At 35.6% G+C, this 23,382-nt stretch overlaps 1 protein-coding gene across 1 annotated transcript in view; it reads right to left on the bottom strand.

The window, feature by feature from the left end:
- The window catches only part of BTBD8 (BTB domain containing 8), a 93,700-nt gene that overhangs the window by 39,579 nt on the left and 30,739 nt on the right, over positions 1–23,382 (bottom strand). Inside the window, exons 4-5 of the mRNA XM_012790898.2 lie at positions 15,981–16,098; positions 2,952–3,041 (exon numbers count right to left, since the gene is read on the bottom strand). Of these exons, the coding sequence (XP_012646352.2) occupies positions 2,952–3,041; positions 15,981–16,098 (208 nt within the window). The remainder of the gene's footprint in view (positions 1–2,951; positions 3,042–15,980; positions 16,099–23,382) is intronic.

Here is a 23,382-nt window from a genome sequence, read left to right as displayed (position 1 = left end):
ATAGTTCCTCTTAAGACTTGACATGTTTAAGCAAAAGATAATGACTAAATTAAAGCAAAAGTCATTTTATTAAAATAAACAGCAAAATCTAGACATTTTAGCCTATATATCAATATATATGATAGCTATAAAAACAGCAAGAAACCATTTTCCTACTGTCTTGACAGATGTTTTACTAAGCTGTGTTCTTGTTATTACGTTGTAAGTCATTTGTATTTTCACTAAAAGTGTTTTTAAAGACATGATCAACTGACCTGGAAAAGCAACAAATTATTCCAATTGCCCACATGTTAAATGGAAAGATTTAAAGCACTACTTCCATTAAAATGTAATCAGAATAGAAGCTTGTAGGAGATGAAAACATTACATATACTCAACAGTTAGAAAAAAGAAAAACCAATGACAGGGCAAAGATCTAAGTGACTTTGAAACATGTATCTAGTTTACTAAAATCCATGTTTCATGTGTGCTTTCTAAAGTTTCAGGATCCTATGTATGTGGGTTAGGTAACATAGAGACTTCATCATTCATTTATTCATCCATTCACATTCAATATTTATTGAATGGCAGACTCTATTCTAGACTGTGGGGAAACAAGATACATTTTAAGGGGAGGATATGAACAATAAATATATTTTAAAAATTAAAAAGATAATTTTGATAGTGAAAAGTGTCACGAAGACAACACAACAGCATTATAAAAAAGTGACTCAGGAGTTGGGCTATAGCTACCTCAAGTAGGGTGGTCTGGGAAGGTGATACTTGATCTGATATTTCAAGCATGACAAACAACCAGCCATGCAAAATACTAGGTGAAAAACTCTTAGGCAGAGGAAATAGCAAGTGCAAAGGCCCTGTGGCAGGAATGAGCTTACTGGAGGAAAGATCAATAAATTAGGGCAAGAATGGTTAAAAAAAGAGAGAGAGAGACAGAGAAATAAGCCAGGGGCCTGATCATATAGGATCTTGTAGGTCATAGTAAAGAGTCTGGGTTTAATTCTAACTGATGAGTTGAGCCAGGAGAAAAATTTAATCTCATTTATATTTCAAAATCTTATACTGAAGAGCAGAGCTATCCCAGGAATCTCTCAAGGGAGATGAGAAAATCCAAATTTATGCTCCAAAGCCCAAGCCACCACTGGAAGACATCTATTTATATAAAATGGAAATATGTGTGGTTTCTTCACAGAAGTGTTGGCTGTGGTTCAATTTTCATTATAGCATGTGGAAAATTTTCCACTTCCTTCCACTAGAACACAATTTCCTTTCAACTATATCTTTCCACCCCCATCTCTGGGGCATGGATGGAACTAGGATTATAGGACTCTACTATTCCGACCTTATTTATTAAAGACTGTCCTTCTTGAAAAATATCATGTCCATTAAAACTTTTAGTTACCACCTCATTAAAACACTGTGGTTCCTTCTGGAAGGACAGACAGAATTTCATTCTAATCTATTTGTAGAAAACATCCTGTAGACATGCAACAGCTACACAGTTCCAAAGGAAGCTGCTGATCACTCAAAGCAGGCATTGCTGTTCTGATATTGGGAAAAGCCCTGACTTGAACCTTTTTCTCTCTAGAAAATGAGAACAATATAATTTAGAGAAAGGAGAAACAAACACTATTAATGAGTACTATATACTATGTACCAAGCACTATGCCAGGTTCTTTTCTTACTGTATCTCATTTAATTCTTTCAACAACTGCAAGAAGCTCAGAAAAGTTAAGAAATATCCCTAAAGTCATGTAACAAGAACTAGATATACAACTGCCTGTTAGGACACCAAAGTTCTACTATACTACATTCCCCATGGAAACATAAACCCCAGTTTACAATATAAGTTAATGGAAAAGCAGAATTTGTTTTATAGATTACTTTGTTTAATACAAAAATTCCTAAAATATTTGATTTTTTACAAAGTAAAATTCCTCAATCCTCTTTAGCCTTCTAATAGCTTTATATACCACAATACTAATAAAATTTTGGATAGTAAAATTTAGTAAAAAAATGATGTTTAAAACATATGAAACATAGCCCATGGACCAGTTTTCAAAATTACACAAAAGTGATTATCTTTAGGATTGGCATACTTAGATTCTGGCTTAGGCTAGCACTACCCTTAGTATTTTCAGTAGATATTTTAAATTCATCACCAAGGAAAAGATCTTATCATACATCTTTTAAGTTGTTTTTCATACATCTTTTTTGTTTTATCATACATCTTTTGTTTTTCAACAGTGGTGAAAAAACTTCACCAATAGATCCAGCTACACATTCCTTTACCCACAGGACAATAAACTCTTTAGCCTGGCATTTAAAAATCTTCTATAATCAGAAACCACCCATTATGGTCTAAATGTTCGTGTTCCCTCCAAATTCATATGGTTAAGCCCTAACCCCAGTGTGGTCCCATTTGTAGATGGGTCCTCTAAGGAAGTTTTTATTATTATTTATTTGATTTTTTAGGGAGGCAATTAAGGTTAAAGGAGGTCATAGGGGTGAACCCCTTGATCTGATAGGATTAATTTCCTTATAAGAAGAGACACCATAAAGCTCTCTCTCCAAGTGCATACACTGAGGAAATGCCACGTGAGCACAAATGAGAAGATGGCAATCTGCAACCCAGAGGGAGGGCTTTCATCAGACACCAACCTTGCTGACACCTTTATTTTGGACTTTTAGCCCTCAGAACTGTGAGAAAATAAATTTCTCTTATGTAAGACACCCAGTTTTGGCATTTTGCTATAGAAGCCTAAGCATATTAACACACTACCTCTATTACTAAATGCTACCTACTTCCTCCTGTTACAGGAAATGTACTTTGTTGAATACATGAGAAATATTTCATTGAATATACATGGAAATCAGATTCTTAAAAAGTGCTTTGTATGAAGTACTATTTGGAATCATTTGCAGTCAAGCTGCCTTGTAAAAATTATGCTTACCCTTGAAGAGTAACATACTCTTGGGAGCTTTCAGCCCAGCAGCCACTCAGCATTGCAGCAAAATAACTAGATCTGGCACTTAAAATGGCCCTACAGGGAAGAGGAGGGAAAAACACAGGTAAACATTTATGTATTATGCAAAATGCAATTTTTAATGAAATTCTTCATCTTTACCTCGTAAAACATGATAATCTATTTGTCTTATCTGTATTCACTGGTAGGATTATTATAATAAAAATTATAAGCCTGTATTTATACGTAAGTATTTTGAATATTTGTTTAAAACATTAAGGTAGCCCTTGCTACCTTTTGAATTTTTTTCCCTTGAAGCCTCTTTAATTTTAAAACAATTGAAACTATTTTCATGACTAAGAAAGTAATAAAAATCACTTACACATGGAGTAATACAGACCAAAGATGTAACTTAACATCTTGAGGAAATATCAATAAGAGACTACAATTATTATTTGTCAATTTAAAATTTTTTAATTTTTAGGTCAGATGCAGTGGCTCATGCCTGTAATCCTAGCACTTGGGAAGGCTGATGTGGGAGAATTGCTTGAGGCCCGAGTTGGAGACCAGCCTGAGCAAGATCCCACTCTACAAAAAATAGAAAAAATCTGCTAGGTGTGGTGGCCTGTGCGTACAGTCACAGCTACAGGAGGCTAAGGCAGGAAGATCACCTGAGCCCAGGAGTTCAAGGATGCAGTGAGCTATGAAGATGCCACTGCACTCCAGCCTGGGCAACAGAGCCTCTTTCTTTTTGAGACTACAATTCTAAAGGTCCTGAGTTCTAGCTCAAAACTCACCCTAACTTATGCTCAAGAAAGGTTATATTTTAGGTTTGAAAAAACAACAACAAAAAATATTTTCTTTTGAATTTCTATACTATCTTCTCAAATGAAAGGTTAATTCATTCATTCTTTAATCCAAGAAATATCCATTGACTTCTATTCTATGCTAGGCACTTATCTAGGTACTGGGAATACAGCAGTAAATGAGATACACAGAACAAACAATTCCAGTGGAGGATGGAATGGAAGAGCAGAGGAAGACAGGGAAAAGAGAAAGACATTTCTGGCAATGGCTTATTAGGCTGGTTAAGACCAACATGCCTGCTGAAAGGAGCTAGGAAAGATAGGCAAAATACATATATTGAAAAAAGAAAAAGAAAAAAAAATCATGCTTTGAAGGCATCAGAACACTACCATGGGTAGACAAGTTAGACTTCCCCAGTGAATTCTAATAAACATTTAGGAAGATATAAGTAAGATAAAATCAATCAATCTTATCCAAACTAAAGAATAAAAAAGAGGAAGTACTTTGCAATTCATTTTATAAAGTCAACATAACCTTGAGGCCTACACCTGACAAGAGCATTACAAAAAAGGAAAATTACAAGCCAATCTCTCTCATGAATATAGATGCAAAAATCCTAAACAAAATATTAGCAAATGGATTCCAGCAATAAATAGAATGAATAAAACATTACAACCAAATCAAAAATATTCCAGGAATGCAAGATTATTTTTCCATTCCAAAAACAAGCAACATAGTTTAGCACATTAACAAAATAAAAAAGAAAAATTAAGAGATCATCAAAAGAGACGCAGAAAGGCATTTAACAAAATTCAACACCAATTTATGATTTTAAAAATTTAGGCAATTTCAATCAAAATTTCAGAAAGCTATTTTGTGAATATTGGCAAAATGATTCTAAAACTTACAGTTATGCAACTTATAACAATGTTTTGGTCAACAAAGCACCTCATATATGAGCATGATCCCATGAGATTATAATGGAGCTGAAAAATTTCTATTGCCTAGCGACATCACAGCTGATATAAGGTTGTAGTGGGAAGCTGTGTTTGTGGTGATGCTGATGTAAACAAAACTACTGCACTGCCACTCATATAAAAGCATAGTACATATAATTATGTATAGTACCTAATACTTGATAATGATAATAAATGACTACATTACTGATTTACATATCTATTATACTATATATTATTATTTTAGAGTACACTCCTACTTATTTATATAACAAAAAGTTAACTGTAAAACGGTCTCAGGCAGGTCCTTCAGGACATATTCCAGAAGAAGGCATTGTTATGCTAGGAGATGATAGTTCTGTGTGTGTTACTGCCCTTAAAGAGCTGCCAGTGGGACAAGATGTGGAAGTAAAAGACAATGATATTGATGATCCTGACCTTCTGTAAACCTAGGCCAATGTGTGTGTTTATGTCTTAGTTTTTAACAAAAAAGTTTTAAAGGTAAAAAAAAATTAAAAATTAAAAGAGCTTATAAAGATATAAAGAAGATATTTTGGTACAGCTGTATAATGTGTGTGTGTTTTAAGCTAAGTGTTATTACAAAAGAGTCAAAAAATTTTTTAAAAAGTAAAAAGTTTATAAAGTAAAAAAAGTTGCAGTAAGCTAAGGCTAATTTTTTTTAATTAATTAATTTTTTTTTAGAGATGGAATTTCACTCTGTCACCCAGGCTGAAGTACAGTGGTGCAGCTATAGCTCACTACAGACTTGAATTCCTGGGCTCAAGCCATCCTCCTGCTGCAGCCTCACAAGTAGCTGGGACTACAGGCATGCCCCACCACACCCACCTACTTTTTTTTCCATTTTTTCATAGAGACGGGGTCTCACTATGTTGCCCAGGCTGGAGTACAGCGGCTATTAACGGGCACAATCATAGAGCACTGTGGCCCCAAACTTCTAGCCACGAGCAATCCTCCTGCCTCAGTCTCTTGAGTAGCTGGTCTCTTGAGTAGCCTCAGTCTCTTGACTACAGGTGTGTGCCACCATGCCCAGCTGTTAGTACAGATACTTTGAAAGACACTTTGGCAGTTATGTACAAATTTAAAGAGAATCTTACCATATGATCTAGCAATCATGCTCCAAGTATTACCCAACTGATTTGAAAATATATGTTTACATAAAAACTTGCAAATGAATGTTTATAATAGCTTTATTTATAATCATCAAAACTCGAGGTAACCATAATGTCCTTAAAGGTGAATAGATAAACTGTGGTACATTCGCACAATGGGGGAAAAAGGAATTAGTTATCAAGCCATCACAAAAACATGAATGAATCTTAAATGTATGTTGTTCAGTGAAAAAAACCAGTCTGAGAAGGCTTACAGCTGCCAAAGGTGACTTTCTCTCCCAGCTTCTTCCAAGTCCCCTGGCTTCCCTGCGGGCCAAGGCCCTGGTGCCAGCAGAACACAAAGAGACTCTTTCAGCTGCCTGCTCCTGACATTTACTCACTTTCACCCCCTGCTGAGACCCCACTTGGAAGGATCCCCCATCAAAAGGTGCTGACAATGAGGTCAAGGTCTCCACCTAGCCCTGATACTCTCTGGCTTTTAACTTGCTATCGGAAGGCCATGTGCTATGCACTGTCTTAAGTAGTCCTCACTCTGTGTTACAAGCCCTTAACAGGAGCCAGGGTCCACTCTGCCCATGACTGCAGGGAATCCATCCCACACCCTTTGAGTACCCCCTTGCCGCTCCCTCACTCTGCTTGTTATGCAGATGGAAAGATCTCCTACCCTTCCCTTGTCAGAAGACCTCAGCACAGTCTCCTCTGAACAAACTTTTCCATACGAAATCTTCTCTTTCTTCACCAACTTAAAACCTTTTTCTTCCCTTGCCATGGATGTGGGCCAAGAGCTGTGAAGCCCTTTTCAAGCTAGACACTACACACTCACTCTAGAAAATCATGTCCATTGTAATTGCTTCGTCATCAAAATGTCCAGCTGAACATACCTGATAGCATGAGCTGAACTATGGTGAAAAAGCTGAGTGGCAGGCAAATAGATGCATGATTCTGTAAAACTCAGATATTTTCACACGTCCTCAGATACTGAAAGCTGCTCCACTGAGACAGCACACATTGAAGAAGACAAGGTTAGTACATACTTCTCTGAGGCCATTATATAGGATAAATGTAAAAAGGCCCCCTTCTGAGATTTTAGATACCAAGGTGCAACCTGGGTCAAAGTCTTATGGCTAAGTTATAAATTCCAGGAAAACATTAATCTTGAAGCACTGACACAAGCTTAAAAGAGTGCCGCTGGGCAGAGCAGTGGGAAAATAGAGAACACATCTGAAGGCATATGAGAGCAAACTATAAAATGTGTCTGACAATAAGGATTTTTAATTATAATAAATGCTTTACATGCAAAATAAAACAAAACAAATATATGAAATAATCTCACTAAAAAGAGTGAGAGAAAAAGGTGCTGACTTAAATAACTTTCGAAATGAGTAGAGACTATATGAGTAAAGGCAAAGGAACTGTATATAGCATTGTACTATACTTGGCAGGGTTGTTTCACATAGGGGTACAGATTAATAATTCTTAAACCGCTATTCATGAATTGACAATTAAGTACTACATGGTAGACAGTGAAAGCCAAGGTTTCTCAAGGCTGTAGTGGAAGATTACAGATAAACAAGGAGGTAAAACTAGGACAGATAATAGATTAGTGTTGAAGACATCAGCATGAATTCATATTTGGTTTAATATAAAGATGACTACATATAGAAAAGTATATATATATATAGGTTGGTATTCTAAATATATTTGCCTGCTCTGTCAGCTGAGTAGACCTAGAAAAAAAGACACCCCAGTAACAAACAAGCACACCAAGCACCCAGATCTTGGTTTCTAATACCCTTAACAAAAGGAACCAGGTTGATTCTAGGAGAGATGAGTCTAGAACATTTTTTTAGTGGCAAAAAGAAAATGATCAACACCCCCCTCACCCCCACACACACATACACATACACAGAAGGGAGAATGTGAAAGGGAAACAAGAACCAACTAAAAGAGCTCCCACAGCTAAAGTTGGGACAAACTGAGCAACAAAATAAATAAACCAAAGTGTAAAATAGGCCAAATCATATGTCAAAGTACTAAATATTAGCCAAAGTACAAAATAAATAGCCATGAGTCTATACTGATAAATGCAAGTGACTGAATAAATTCATAAATAGCAGAGAAGAGACAAATAAAATATAATATATAATTTACATTTATAAAATAAAAAATAATATGTTTGTAATGAACTCCAATACAGAATTGTATAAAATGAAAATTTTGAGTTTTCACTCAGTTTCCTTGTTTACTTCAATTTCATTCTATAGAAATAACCACTGTTAACAATTTATGGATATCTTGCCAGGCCTATTTCCATGGCAATCTTTTCTAATACATTGATTATGCTGAATTTCAACATATAGAATCCATTTAATCTTCTGTGTTTCATTCTTTATTTCTTTATGAATTTCAGTCTTAGCACCAAGCATAGTACCTGGCATATAAGTGCTCATTAAACAATTCTTTTTTTTTTCCCCATGAACCCTATGGGGATTTAATAACTGTGTCTTTGATGAAACAGAATACTTATGTATAGGCCGGGCGCTGTGGCTCACGCCTGTAATCCTAGCACTTGGGAGGCCGAGACGGGCGGATTGCTCAAGGTCAGGAGTTCAAAACCAGCCTGAGCAAGAGCAAGACCCCGTCTCTACTATAAAATAGAAAGAAATTAATTGGCCAACTGATATATATATAAAAAATCAGCCGGGCGTGGTGGCGCATGCCTGTAGTCCCAGCTACCTGGGAGGCTGAGGCAGAAGGATCACTCGAGCCCAGGAGTTTGAGGTTGCTGTGAGCTAGGCTGACGCCACGGCACTCACTCTAGCCTGGGCAACAAAGTGAGACTCTGTCTCAAAAAAAAAAAAAAAAAAAAAAAAAAAAAAAAAAAAAAAGAATACTTATGTATAGAGTCCCATGATGATTAAAAATTAATTTAAAAAGGAAAATTCATATATCTAATAAAATATTGGCTTAGTAAAATGATGTATCCATTGAAAAATTATTTGATAGGGGAAAAGATCCAAATGATAATTAGAATATAAGTATTCATAAGTTAAAAAATTATAATAGGAAAACATACATATATAGACCATAATTTATTAAATAGAATATATTGGTATTAATATCTTTAAGGTTCAGTAACAATATATGACTGTTGCATTTTCATTAATTATGTCTAGTATTTCTTTAAAACAAAAATAAAACTCCCCTCCCCCAAAATGAGAAAAAGGGGAATAATAACAATAAAAAATAAAAGGAATGGTAAAATCTAATATGTAAGAAAATAATCCACAAAAGGTTAAGGCTTCCTTCAAGAGTACCTAGTAATTACCAACAGTGAACTAGATTTAAACAGAACCACATTTGATCTTAGGTTTGAAATGAATAATTAAATCTAGACATTAAATAATTCTTTTTTCCCACTTTTTTTTATTATTTCAGCATATTATGGGGGTACAAATGTTAAGGTTACATATATTGCCCATGCCCTCCCCTCTCCCCTTGAGTCAGAATTCTACCCTTCCATCTACTTACCTTATCTGCCTATGCCTAGCAATAAAGGTACATAAATACATAGCATGTCATGATATATATGTGTGGCAGTCATAAGAATGCATCCTTCTGATCTTTCACTGCATAACTGATCTAGAACCCCAGCTACAGCACTCTGAAATATATACCACCTTGGTCCCAAGGCCACCTTCTCACAAGCTATTCCCTGTCAATGACTAAGCTCAGCAGGGATAAGACAGGCCTATCCCTGGGAGGGAAGGGCTTCTCTGATAGGTGACTTTGGCTTGGAAACTTTCCAACAGCTTTATCAAACTTTCCTTAGAACTCCACTGAAGTCTAAGATGTTTCTACCCAACCTAACTTCCTTCTCTTTCTCTTTCACTCACAGTCAGATCCACTTTACAGTCTAACAGCCCTCTCAGTCTTCTCTGGCTTCCTCCCCATGTTCTCTCACATGCATTTGCCGCAATAAATTTCTTGCAAGTCTAATTCTATCTTTGTGTCTGCTTCTCAGAATACTTGAACTAACACAGTATGTCAACCATTTCCATCTGAATAAGATTAACAGCATCTAAGGCTTAAACAATTACCTTGATCTTAAAACAGAAACTTAGAAAACACTCCTATTTAATTAGGACGCATGCCTTAGGTTAAAAAATAATGCTGTAGACGGAATGGTGTAATAAAAATCTTTGCCAAATTTGTTATTTTACAACATGCCAAAAACTATTTTCTCCTTTTGATTAAATTTAATTACAACTGACAGTGCTGCTTCTGGCTCGCTCAAGATGCCCTAATTTCTCCCTTGTTGCTTTCGTACACTGCTATTCAATACTTCCTAATGTTAGCTGAACTAGATTCACTACTCTAGGCAGAATAATGGCCTGGATTACTCAGAGAAGCTCTAGAGAAGGAATTTTTTGCTAGGACTAATTTTTTAAGTATTCTTACTCCAAGAATATTAGTTCCACATAACTGAAAAAGGGTTAAACCCATAGTAGTGAATTCAAATTTTTTGGAGTTGTCACTATTATCCATTTTACTTCTTAGCAAATATTTTAGAGGACATGGCTTTATAAAAAGAAAGTTAGCTTTCTCTTGAGAATTTTGTGACATCCATTCACTATAACTTTCATAAAACCAGCCTTTCCTAACAAATTGTGAAGTACAATGGAAGCCCTCTTATCCAACACAATTAGGACTAACAGCTGTTCGGATAAGACAAAAAAATAAAGATAATTTTAAAAATGATTTCTATGTATTATAATCATTTTATTCTAACTTAAAAAATAAATATGTACTTACTCACACATCTTTCACCATAAGGCCAATCTTTTTTTTTCAAACATGGGTTCACTGATAATGAGCCTCATCATTCTTACAAAAACTATATACCTATACACTATGATTTCTAGTTCAAAATTTTTCTAACGTGAAGAATTTCAAAACTTTTGTGAATCAATTTGAGTGCAGAATCATTCTAAATTTTTATAATTTCTCCTCAAACTTTTATATTGTTCCATCCAAACTAAATAAAATAGCAATTTTTAAAGTGTATCTCCCTTATTAGATCTTTCCAAAGTATTCACCTTAGTTTTCACAGGAAAAATAACCTCTTTTACTTTGTGTATCATTGGCTTATATGATGTTTGCTAAGTTTTGTCATCAGAATAATAAATTCAAATGGCATAAGCAGGTTTGGGAATAAACCCAAGTGACTCTTGGAAGGCACAAACTTAACTGAAATATGTACATGTACTAGAGAATGGTCTCTTAGCCTTGGGAGTTCAGTCTAACATGTCAGCATATTCTCCAGAGGACATGTGGAAAGCAGGTTAATTTGAGTTCAATTAAGGAGCTTCTGCAATAGGGGGTTTCTTTCCTTTCAGGCACGGAGTGCCTTTTGCTTTCAGTTCCCCATTGCAACCCCCTGTAAAGACCTGTGGTACCAAGGAATAACTTCATCTCTTTTTCCCTCTACTATTCCCATACCTAATTTATCATTATTTTAAACCTCTCAAGTGGACAGCGCTGAGCATTTATCACTTATAAAGTAATTAATATTAAGATGTTAGTAACTCATTTTATTGCACAGTAATTTATATTTATTGTATGGTATTATAATTATTTCATTTAAACTTCCTTCCTATAAATCCTATTAAGACATGGAATAGAAAACATTTACTGCAAAGGGCCAGATAGTAAATATTTTAGGCTTTGTGGGTCTCTGTGGCATACTCTTCTTTGTTTTTTATTGTCTCACACAAAAACAGGCCACTTACCACATTGGGGACATAGTTTGTCAACCCTTGCTATAGGACAAGGTAGAACAGGCAATTTTGTGCCTCTCTTACAGATATCTAATAAATACTTATAGCAACTAACATTTTCTTTTGAAAGCTTACAGTGTGCCAGGGACTAAGCTAAGTGCTTTGTGTACATTATCTGTCAATCCTCACAGCGATCCTATGTTAGTTTTATCTGTTATAATTTTTTACAGATAAAGAAATTGAGACTTAGATTAAGTAACTTCCCAACAATTAAGAAGTGGTGGAATCATAAACCCAGAAAGACTGACTTCTGAATCATATCACTAAGTCATATTACTAAATCATATCACTTCAGAAAAAGCTTTCAGGTAATGTACCCAAGGATATATAGACAATTACTGGCATGGCCCCGACCAGAACATTGACCTTATGACTCAGTGCTGATTTACTAAATATTCAGAGAAATCTACATTTTAAAGGGAGATTTCACAATATCTTAACCCAATTAATCAATGTCTAATGGTATATTAACAGGCACTGATAAAATAGGCATTTTGGAAGAGGTATCAGATCGTGAGTGTCAGGAAGCTAAAATTAGGCGTCACTACCCTGCTTTTTCGATAAGGCAGCATAAGAGAATCTTAATTATGGAACACAGAAGTACAACAAATAAATTATATTAAAAATGTAATAGATTCAATTTCTCTTATAAAACATTAAAAATAATGAATCACACTATAAAATGAGAGGTCAGCAATGGAGTGGGTCAAGTAGATCCTTGGAGGTAGACTGAAGGGACAGGAGGAAATACAAGGAGAAAGAAATGCACACTATCCAGATGGTATTCATATGGGAACTGAGAGCAATCAAGCAGGGATGTAATGTTACAGAAGTTCACAACAAGGGATAATGTATAGTAGCATCCCAGAATACAATATTCAGAAAAGTAGTAACATAACTAATAGAATCCATGAAGACTAATGTGTCCTCTTTTTATTATAACCCGTTTTCCCCAGTTAAAAGAGGTCTCTTCATTTCTGCTTTGAGTAGAACTGTTGAGATAAACAAGGATAAAGATGGGGTGGGGTGGAAAAATTATGCTTTGGAGATGGAAAGAACTGTGTAGATGAAGAAGAATGGAATAAATGTGGCCTTCCTTGAAGGACTACTGCTATCCCATCACTCCTTGGATTGGGGGGAAAATGCAAGCAATTCAAAACATGTTTCTCTTCTTGCCCCACATAAGTAATGGGCATAGGAGCTGTTGCTACCACCTATACAAAAGTTTGTATCAAAGGCCTATTCACCTGGATATGATGATGATGATGACAGCAAATACATACAATACTTAGTATGTGCCAGGTACTGTTTGAAGTACTTTAAATGTACTAAGTGTAGTTATGCATCACTTAACAAAAGGGATACATTCTTAGAAATACATTGTTAAATGATTTCATCTTATGGAAACATCATAGAGTATAACTTACACAACCCTTAGACGGTATACCTAGGTTATATGATATAGCCTATTACTCCTAGGTTATAAACCTATACAACATGTCATTGTACTGAATATTGTGGCAACTGTAACACATTGGTATTTGCAAATCTAAATATAGAAAAGGTCATGGGTTGTGCTATGATGTTATGACAGTTACAACACCACTAGGTGGTAGGAATTTTTCAGCTCCATTAAAATCTTATGGGACCACCATCCTATATACAGTTCAGTCCTTGACCAAAACATGGTTATGGGATGCATGACTGTAACTTAATCCTCATAATCACCCTATTAGATGGGTACTGTTATAATCCCCATCTTTGATGAAAATGCTGAAGCACAGAATGAGCGATTAAATGACTTGCCCAAATTCACACAGCTAATGATGGTGGAGCTAGAATTAAAACCCAGGCAGACTGGCTCCATAGCCCATACACTCTCAGCCACTCTTGTTAAAAATGACTTCTTTGGCTTAGTTGTGCCACCACAAGCAAAAGACTGGCATCAGACTGTCTTTCAGCATGTAAAGTGCTCCAGGCAGAGGATCACAGGAAAGAATGGACAGAACTATTAGAGACAATCTTGGAAGAACTCTGTTACTGGGAATGTTTTTCAGGAAGTGACTTGAGCATGAGAGAAAGATTAACTCAATAGAATATCATATCAATATGAACATACTGAACTAGCAATCTAAACTTTTAAATGTTGAGATCTAAACTGAATTATAATTCTGATCATAAATCTCGGTCCTCTGTAAGTACTTACATTGATCTTTCAATATATGAGTAAATATAATTTAAAAAATTAAAGCAGCCATGCTACAAATGGATTTTTAGCCACACCACTAGAAGAAATACTGACAATGATCATCTAGAACAAGAAGCAACTTAGTAAATTCATATGTTGGGCTTTAGGTGAGTATGTGAGCTTTATATAAACATGTTTTCTGAACTACGGACTTATTATTCCTTGAACTACATAATAAAATTAGTAAGAACCAAACATACTGCTCAGGGGTTAGAATAAAAAAAAAAAAAAAAAAAAGAACCAAACAGAGAGATGCTTGAGTTTGGATTACGAAGGTAACCATGATTTAGAATTTGCTATTCTAACTCACATAAAGGCAACAAAATGGGAAAACTTAAGTCAGATTCTGAAACATTTCCTCATGTTTCTAGTTAATATAAATTTTTTTTATTCCTAGGTGAACAAAATAAACCAGAAATGTGAGCAAGAGCTGTCCTGGAATACAAACCTAATATTCTAGATCCAGCTCCTAAAACATAGTCCTGTTAGTTCACTGTCAAGCAGCACACTGGGAGAGGCCAAATATAGACACTGTTTGAGGCCACATTGCAAATGATTACAGGGTCATGCCTTCCCTGTATGACAGCAATAGCTTTAGGCCTCTATAAGTAGAATTTTGGTAGGATGCCCATATGATCTCAAGAAAAACCTGGACATAAAATAAAACAAAATTAAAATTTTAAAATAAAATTGGGTTGGCCAAAAAAAAAAAAAAAAAAAAAAGAAAGAAGGATGGATGGATGGATAGAAGGAAGAAAGGAGAAAAAGAAAGGAAAGAAAAAAGGAAGGAAGGAAGGAAGGAAGGAAGGAAAAGAAAGGCAGGTAGACATATACCATGCTTTAGGAGATATATACCCACGATGTGGAAAATGTAATAATCTGTATTATATCCCAAATTTTACTATACTTAATGTAAATTTCATAAGAATTAGGAATGTGTATATTTATATTTACAAAGTATATGTTCCCAGAGAGAAAAGTTTCAAATTTTGAATAGTAAACAGTCTAGTTCAAACTGGCAATCCTAGGGTTTGGAAATGTACTACTATCAATTAACTGGTAAAATTAGTGTGATATCTGAGAGTACAAATATCACTACTGTTTGGCTTGGAGAATTCCTGTAATCTAAACCTACTGCGAATTTCACTAAGGGCTATCCACCGTGAAACCTAGAAGATAGCTTCTTGCCACTGCAAATAGTCTGGTTCTTTCTCCTGAGGAATACCAGAATAACTTATCAACATTCTATCTGAAACTCAAAGAGAGGGAGGAAGAACTGCCTGGATTTGTCAGTTTTCTGATTCTGTTTCTAGTCCATAGTGAGGCCTTGCTGTGATTCTTTCCCTTGAGTTCCAAAAGATAACATATATTTCTTGCTAAAATGTTTTTTTAGTTTAAGCAGATTTTAGTTGCATGCAATCAAAAGAGCCTGACCAAAACAGGCAGCAGGCTTTAATTTGAAATCTAAAAGTCTAAAATGTCTCAGCAACCCAATATTGAAGTAGAACAATGGTTTTTAAAAAGTACATTGAAATATTAAACCTCCTAATCAATGCTATTCATGAGTATCATCTATTTTGAATCACAGATTTTAAGCCAAAATGCATTCAGAGAAAAATACATGTCATTCATGCAGAAATAATACTTCAGTAGTTATAATGCCTATAAAATTAAAAACTGCATTTAACTACATTTTCTATGACAGTGGCTTTCAAACCTATTTTAGGCAGCAGAATATTTTCTTCTAATGAAATCTTAGATTCATACCCAATGCAAAGCATCGATGAGAGGAGGCCTGCTCTGGCTGAAACATGTACACTCATGTCTGGGTGGACCCATGTATGCATGTGTGAGCCTGTAGGCAGGAAACCATGGCTGATGGCCAACCTCTTCCCCTGCCAGAGACCCCTTGAGAAATCATCACAGAACCCCTGTGGCCTATGTGAATCAAAGCTTGAAAACCACTCTGTTAAAAAAAAAAAAAGTAATACAGTGCATTACAACCAAGAAACCAAATCAATCACATGTCTATTTACCTGTGAGCTTTAAAACATTTTCCATCAACAAAAATATCAATATCCGGGTAACAAGGTTTCATATAAAGCTTCAATAAATTTTCTCCTAATTCAGATGCAGGTTCCAATTCATAGTTATCTTTAAAACAAAGATTAAAAAATGGTTTAATATTATAAACATCCAAAAAGTTTATTTTCTATTATTAGCAAGAGGTTTTTTGACATAATTATCTGTTAGCTACACTATTTAAGCAGTAGATTCAAAATAAAACAAAAAATTTAAAATCATCCATACTTTCTGCTTTGAAATATATATAATTCCACTTACATTCAAACATACAGTCATGTCTCCTAAGGATGGGGGGGATACATTCTGAGAAATGTGCTGCTAGGTGATTTTGTCATCGTGCAAATGTCATAGAGTGTACTTACCCAAACCTAGATAGCACAGCCTACTACACACCTAGGTTATAGGGTCTAGCCTATTGTGCCTAGGCTATAAACCTATACAGCAGGTTACTGTACTCAATACTGTTGGCAATTGTATCACAGTGGTATTTTTGTATCTAAACATATATCTACACAAAGAAAAGTTACAGTAAAAATGCAATATTAGGCCGGGCGCGGTGGCTCACGCCTGTAATCCTAGCACTTTGGGAGGCTGAGGCGGGCGGATTGCTCAAGGTCAGGAGTTCGAAACCAGCCTGAGCGAGACCCCGTCTCTACCAAAAATAGAAATAAATTAATTGACCAACTAAAATATATATACAAAAAATTAGCTGGGCATGGTGGCGCATGCCTGTAGTCCCAGCTACTCGGGAGGCTGAGGCAGTAGGATCGCTGAGCCCCGGAGATTGAGGTTGCTGTGAGCCAGGCTGACGCCAGGGCACTCACTCTAGCCTGGGCAACAAAGTGACACTCTGTCTCAAAAAAAAAAAAAAAAAAAAAAAAAAATGCAATATTATAATCTTATGGGACCACCATTATATATGTCCATCATTGACCAAAATGGCATGCAGTGCAAGACTATATGCTTTTAAGTATAGAAACACATTTAAATATAAGTAATATTATCACAAAATTCTACAACAAAAATGAAGTCACTTCATGAACATTTGAATTAGAAACTTAAAAATTTTTCAAATTTTAATATTCTTTTCCACTACTTAATTCATTCCTATTCCATACTTCATGAGTATATTACTAGGATAAGTATGAGCTGATAGAAATTCAACTGAAACCAATGGGAATTACTAGAACATTTACTATGAGTTTAGTTCTGTACACAGTATGGAGAGGTATAGAAACAGAATATTTTGAAAGCTACCTCTGTTTCAAGAGATTCACCATATAGGTAGTAGGAAATGAAATATAAGACATATATATAAAAGAAGAAAAATACACTGTATATCATAGCTCATAGATAATATATATCACTATATATCAAAGTACATATAAGAGAGAAAAATACTATACTGTGTTAAATTAAATTTGATCTGAGGTTGTCTCCATACTTTGAGTTCTTATGTAATGAACTGCAACCTAACGTGGTATGTAAATGAATCAAAACCTAACCTAACTTAGGAGTATATATTTTTGGTAATAGTTAGCCAGATCTCAGCCAATCACAGGCAGCCAACTGATCACACCATGACCAAATAAGATAAACAACTAGCTGTAATCAATGAAGCTATTTCTGTACTGTACTTCTGTCTATAAATATTCACTGCCAACATTGCATAATGGAGCTCTCTGAACCTCTTTTCAGTGCTGCATAATCCATAAATCATTTTTCGCTCAAACTCAGTTAAATCTATTTGTCTAAAGTTTTTCTTTTAACAAAGCTACTGTTAGAAGGAGAATCAAAAGGAGACCATCAATAATAACCTCTGGGAGCAATGCATTAACAGGTGTGGGTACCCTGCTGAGTCCCTTGCAATTCACTGCTTCTTGCTGAGCATTTGCAGGTCACCATGAGTAAGTCCCTCTTGGACACAAGCTCCACAATTTGTGTTGAGTTCTTCCAGTTTGAGCATTTTTTTTCTAGGCTGGGTTGAAAAGTCACCACAGAAATTGGACTGGGTCTAATAGGGAGGCCTCCAGTAAATAAGGTTATGAGAAGACAGGAAATAATGGGTTCATCTGAATCCAAGAAGACTGGGACTCATCCATTTTGGAAACTGTCCTTTTCTAGAGAAATGAGTAAACCTTACCAAAATAATGTAGACTTTTCATGGCCACAATGGGGAAGTTTTAACCCAAACAAAATTGCTCATCTATGGGGCACACTGAAAAAAAGAAAAGGGATCCCAAACAGCTCAGAAACAATGGGATATATTATTGATTGGCATGAAGAGGCTTCTAAAATACTAAATGAATGAAAAAAATTGTCTCTCTGGAAGATTCCTTGTCAACCTAAGTGCCCATCAACTGATGAATGGATAAAGAAAATGTGGTGTGTATGTGTGTGTGTATATATATATATATATACACACACACACACCATGAAGTACTACTACTCAGCCATGGAAAGGAATGAAATAATGTCATTTGCAGCAACTTGAATAGAACTGGAGAACATTATCCTAAATGAAGTATCTCAGGAATAGAAAAACAAACACCACGTTCTCACTAATAAGTGGGAGCTAAATGATGGCACACACTGTCATACAGTGGTGTAAAGGACATTGGAAACTAAGAAGGGGGGAGGTTGGGAGGGGGATGAGGGATAAAAACTTACCCATCTGATATGATGTATATTATTCTGGTGACAAGCACACTAAAAGCCCTGACTTCAGCATTATACAGGTCATCCAGGTAATAAGAATACTTGTATCAATATTTTGAAATAAAATTTATTTTAAAAATTAAAATATTCATTTAAAAAGGCAAATGAAAAACTTAAACTAATTGATGAAAAGGGAAAAAAATTGTACTTTGACTGACTTAACTCTGATTTCATCTTCTATCTTCTTCTGCCTACTTTGAGTCTACTAATTTTTTCATTAGTTACATTTCTACCCTGAATATAAAAAAGAAATCTACACAAACACCTTAGAAAGTTAGGTTCTCACATCATTCAACTCTGCTTCTTTAACCACCTTTATGCCATGGTCAAAATCTTGAGTTCAGAGCAATAGTTAAAGGTTTCCCTGCCCCAAAGAACCCCGCCCCCAGAAATTTGCTGAGAAATTTATAATTTTCATTGGAGGATATGATCCAGGACGATTGATCACATGATCCCGGAACCTGATGAATCCTATAAATGGATAGCTGAAGCCAAATGGGAGGTCTTGGAAAGGTATCACAAATCTAACCACTCAATCTTTCAGGGATGGACCAAAAAAAGGACTAAGAAAACAGCAAATGATCTCTTAGAACATATGAAAGTTGATCATATGAATTGGGTCATTCTTACAACACCCAACCAAATAAGAGTAGAAAGGCTAAGAGAAAAAGCACTCAGGGTATACAGCATTGCTTCAGAAATATGATTCTCTGGAAGTCCAACTGCTGAAACTGTTGTAACTTGAGAACAGTTTTATCTATAGCTGCTGAAACAACTTGCTGCCACTTTAGGATTAATTTTGCCCACCACCATTGCTCTCCAATCAGAGTTTGCCAGCTCCCCAAAGCTTTACTAATACCAATGAACTTTCTCTCTAGACCACATAAAACTTTTTTTTAATAAGACCTCCAACCTTCTCTTTGTTTTTTGGACATACTGAAGACTACTCAGGTCTGTGTATATGCCCTCAATTGCAATTCTTTCTTCCCACATAAAACATTAAATTTAGAGATTCATCTCTATTTTTTATTTTGACTTCAACAAATCCATCCCCAAAGTATTTTCCCACAAAAAAATCCTGACTGGTCTGTCATTCAATCTTGTAAACAGAAAAAGGATAAACCAGTTTCTATCAGGTGTGAACTAAAAATAAAAATCCTAATACCTCCCCCATCTCCCCACCCCCATCCCTGCTGACTGAACAGACCCTCCCAACCAAGGCGGTCCAAGGGAAACCTTAAAACTGAGTTCCCAGCATGACAGGATGGGGAGGTGTGTCAGACACACATCATTTTACACCTCCCTTGCTAACAGCCACCAGGCTTTATTTCCTAAATGCCAGACCAGCACTCTTTCATTAAAAAAGACCACACCAACCATGAGATGGTTTTAACAGCCTACAGAACATGTGCAGAAAGGGTTTCCATGCCCTTGTTTCGCCTTTTTGACATAGAGGGCAGCCATCTTTAAACATGGACCCCATAAAAGGACAGAAAGTCCCATGGCACAGGCACACAGTTCTCTTTTCATAAATATTCATGACTCCTCCCATAGCTTGTTAAATATGTGTATTTAGCTACCCTGCTCAATATAAAATCCTGTTTTCTTTGTCTCTCCCTTGAAGCACATGCTCCTGGCTTGTGGCCAGGAGCCCTGTTTGCCAGCCTGCAGGGATAGCCACTGCAGGCTGCAAATCCTTTACAAGAAATAAAGCTCTCCTTTTCTAAATTATAAATCTCGTTATTTTTTTCAGTTAACAAAGGGAAGATTAGAAGTAGTATTTGTAAAACAGTCTAGTCCATGCTGAGTCCAGGCATAGGGAATGCTTTGGTTGTCCTATTTATTAATAGGCTCTGCTCTTAACTCAGTAATCCAGTGAAAAAAACAGAAGCTGGGTTGAGAAGCCACCTATCTGGCTGAATTCGTCTCCAAAATATTCCTTTCTGGCATTCTGCCAGTTATTTTGGGACTCCTTTGAGATGTAATAAAAATTTACATTTACAAAGGAAATTTCCATTTGTAAGAGTTTCTCCCTCTCCCACACCAGGCAGAGGACGACTAAAATCACAAGAAACATTTTCAATGGAAAAGGCATTGGCTTAAATATATACAATAAGCCTTATCTTTTTTTCTTTTTAATTTCACAATATTACAGGGGTACAAATGCTTTGGTTACATATATTGCCTTTGCACTGCTGAAGTCAGAGTTACAAGCATGCTCAACTCCCAGATATCATACACTGTACCTATTAGGTGTGAACTTACCCATCCCCTCCTCTCCCCTCTCATCTGCTCAATGCCCTAAGAATGTTATTTCCATATGTGCACCTAAGTGTGATCAATTAAGACAAATTTAATGGTGAGTACATGTGTTGCTTGTTTTTAAGCCTTATCTTTGTTTAAGGTGCTTTTCCTGGGCATTTGGTCTTAACTAGGCCTTTACCCATGCACTTCTTTGTTAGAGCAAATAATGATATTTAAGCCTGAAGTCTAAGTTTTATGCTTCTGAGATATAAATTGTCTACCTGGTCTTACTTAAGTGCTATCCTTTGGAAATGCAAATTTGGGGGAGATGACTTCTTCATCAGAAGAAAATATTTTAAATGAAACATTTGGAAACTGGCAAACAAAAAATCTTAAGTCTTTTCCGCAAATATTAGTAGAAATATTTGGCCATCTGAGCAGGTAGCCTTAACTTATTCCATCTGCTAGAAACATAATTTAGACACAGCTATTTTTTTTATAAAGTAATGAGTTTTCTATTATAGTACCAGGCATGTGACTAGAATTTTATAGTGAAAGTTACAAGATCTGCTTCTGTGTGTTTATGTATGTTTATATATGTATGTATTAAGAAAGAAAAGTGGCTCGGAGCAGTCTGAATAATTTGAGGTATGCAAAATTTATCAGGCCCAGAGAGACATGAGCATGAGACTTCAGTTACTCCATCCCTACTCATGCCCTGGGTTATTTGCTCAAAGACATTTTGTTTTTCTCTTTCCTTTCCTGTAGTTTCCAGACTAACTGATAAATTACCTAAAATGTTACAAATTGTACATTATCTTCATGCTCCTGGAACTTGTGATACAAAGAACAACTGTATAGTCAATTAATATCTTACGTTATTTTAATGAATCAATATAAATTATTGGTAAACAACTTAAAGAACTGCCTCTTATTTTTTCCTTTAAAGATTCACTTATAACTGCTGCTAACAGGAGCATACATTCAGGGCAACTTGAATCTATGTCTCCCAGGTTGTAGCCCTCAAACATAGCCCAAATAAATTCTCTACTTATAGTAATCTTGCTTGCCTCAGTTTCTTCCTTCAGGTTGACAGTATATTACATATGTGTGATATTTTTCTACCTCCAGATGATCCTATCAAAATCATAAAATATTTCTATTTAATTTGCTTAAACAAAAATAAATGCTTATATAACTTAGGTACTCCAAAACTCTGAGAAAAAAAAAAAGGAACTAATCTTTTTCTAGATGTTTAAGATTGTAGAACTATGAGTTCAACCTAAGAATAAATTTGCAAGTGGAAGTACAGTGTCCATTACTTCATGTATATCAAGCACAAGAGTAATACAAAAAACTCATATACTTGAATTTTTAGGATTCTTGGTTTTGTGATGATTGCCTTATGTGCATATGCTATAAAAATAGCTAACAGGAAAATAATTTGATGATGGCTAGCTTTGTTTTATGTTATGTCTATCTAAAAATAGCTCTCCAAATCTCCTTGATAACTTACAACCTTGGAGTTCTGCTAAACAAAATGATGGACATTTGTTGAATATTTAGATCATTTACAAATAAGATACTAAAGCATTAATTGCTAAACATAATTCGTTTCCACTTTTGGCTTCTTATTACAGAAGAACTAAAGATATCTGGGTGTGTTAGCAAACATGTCCTACACCACATTGAAAAATTGTAGTATGGAGAAGTGCATGCGTCTAGAAACTATGATTCATAGATCTGCCAATCTACAGAATGCTGGTATGACAGAGTTAAAACTAAAAATAAGAAGGGAAATTGTATGCTAGGAAAGACATGTTTTTTGAGCTATAAGATACAAGAATGTGTTTTCTGTTATTTTGTTATTAAGAGAAAAAGAATATTGTTACAGAGGCAATGGCCTGGAAAAAAAAAGGGCAATAATACTTTGTGTCTTCAAAACAACCTCCACTCCTTTTTGAGAACTAAAACCTGGATACTTACCTCAGGCCAGTGGTTGGGAGTGTCAGGGTGGCAATCTGCCCTCAGTTCTTGGTATGCTCTTGGCCAAAGAATGACCAGACACACCAAAGTGTCAAGTCCAGACTATTATCTTGGAAAAATCACCAGCAGGACCAATATGTCGGAGTAACCCCAGACAGGAAGCAGTTTCATGAAAGCAGCTCTTTATTATAGAACAGGGTCTGTCTCCAAGAGGAGAGAGCCTCAATGACTGACTGACCCACTCACCCATTCTCTCACTGAATTCTGGGATTGTTTCTTTTTATTAGCCCACTGGGTGAGGGCTCTCAGGAGTTGTGAAATGTTATAAAATGATCAATAGGTGTCCTCACTAGGGAGAGGGGGAGGGTGAACCACAATGCAGATTCAAGCTAACAGCATAATAAT

This window comes from Microcebus murinus, chromosome 2 (assembly GCF_040939455.1).
Source record: "Microcebus murinus isolate Inina chromosome 2, M.murinus_Inina_mat1.0, whole genome shotgun sequence".
NCBI classification, from domain to species: Eukaryota; Metazoa; Chordata; class Mammalia; order Primates; family Cheirogaleidae; genus Microcebus; species Microcebus murinus.
Note: the sequence above shows the minus strand (reverse complement) of the source record. Positions and strands in the feature narration are given on the sequence as shown.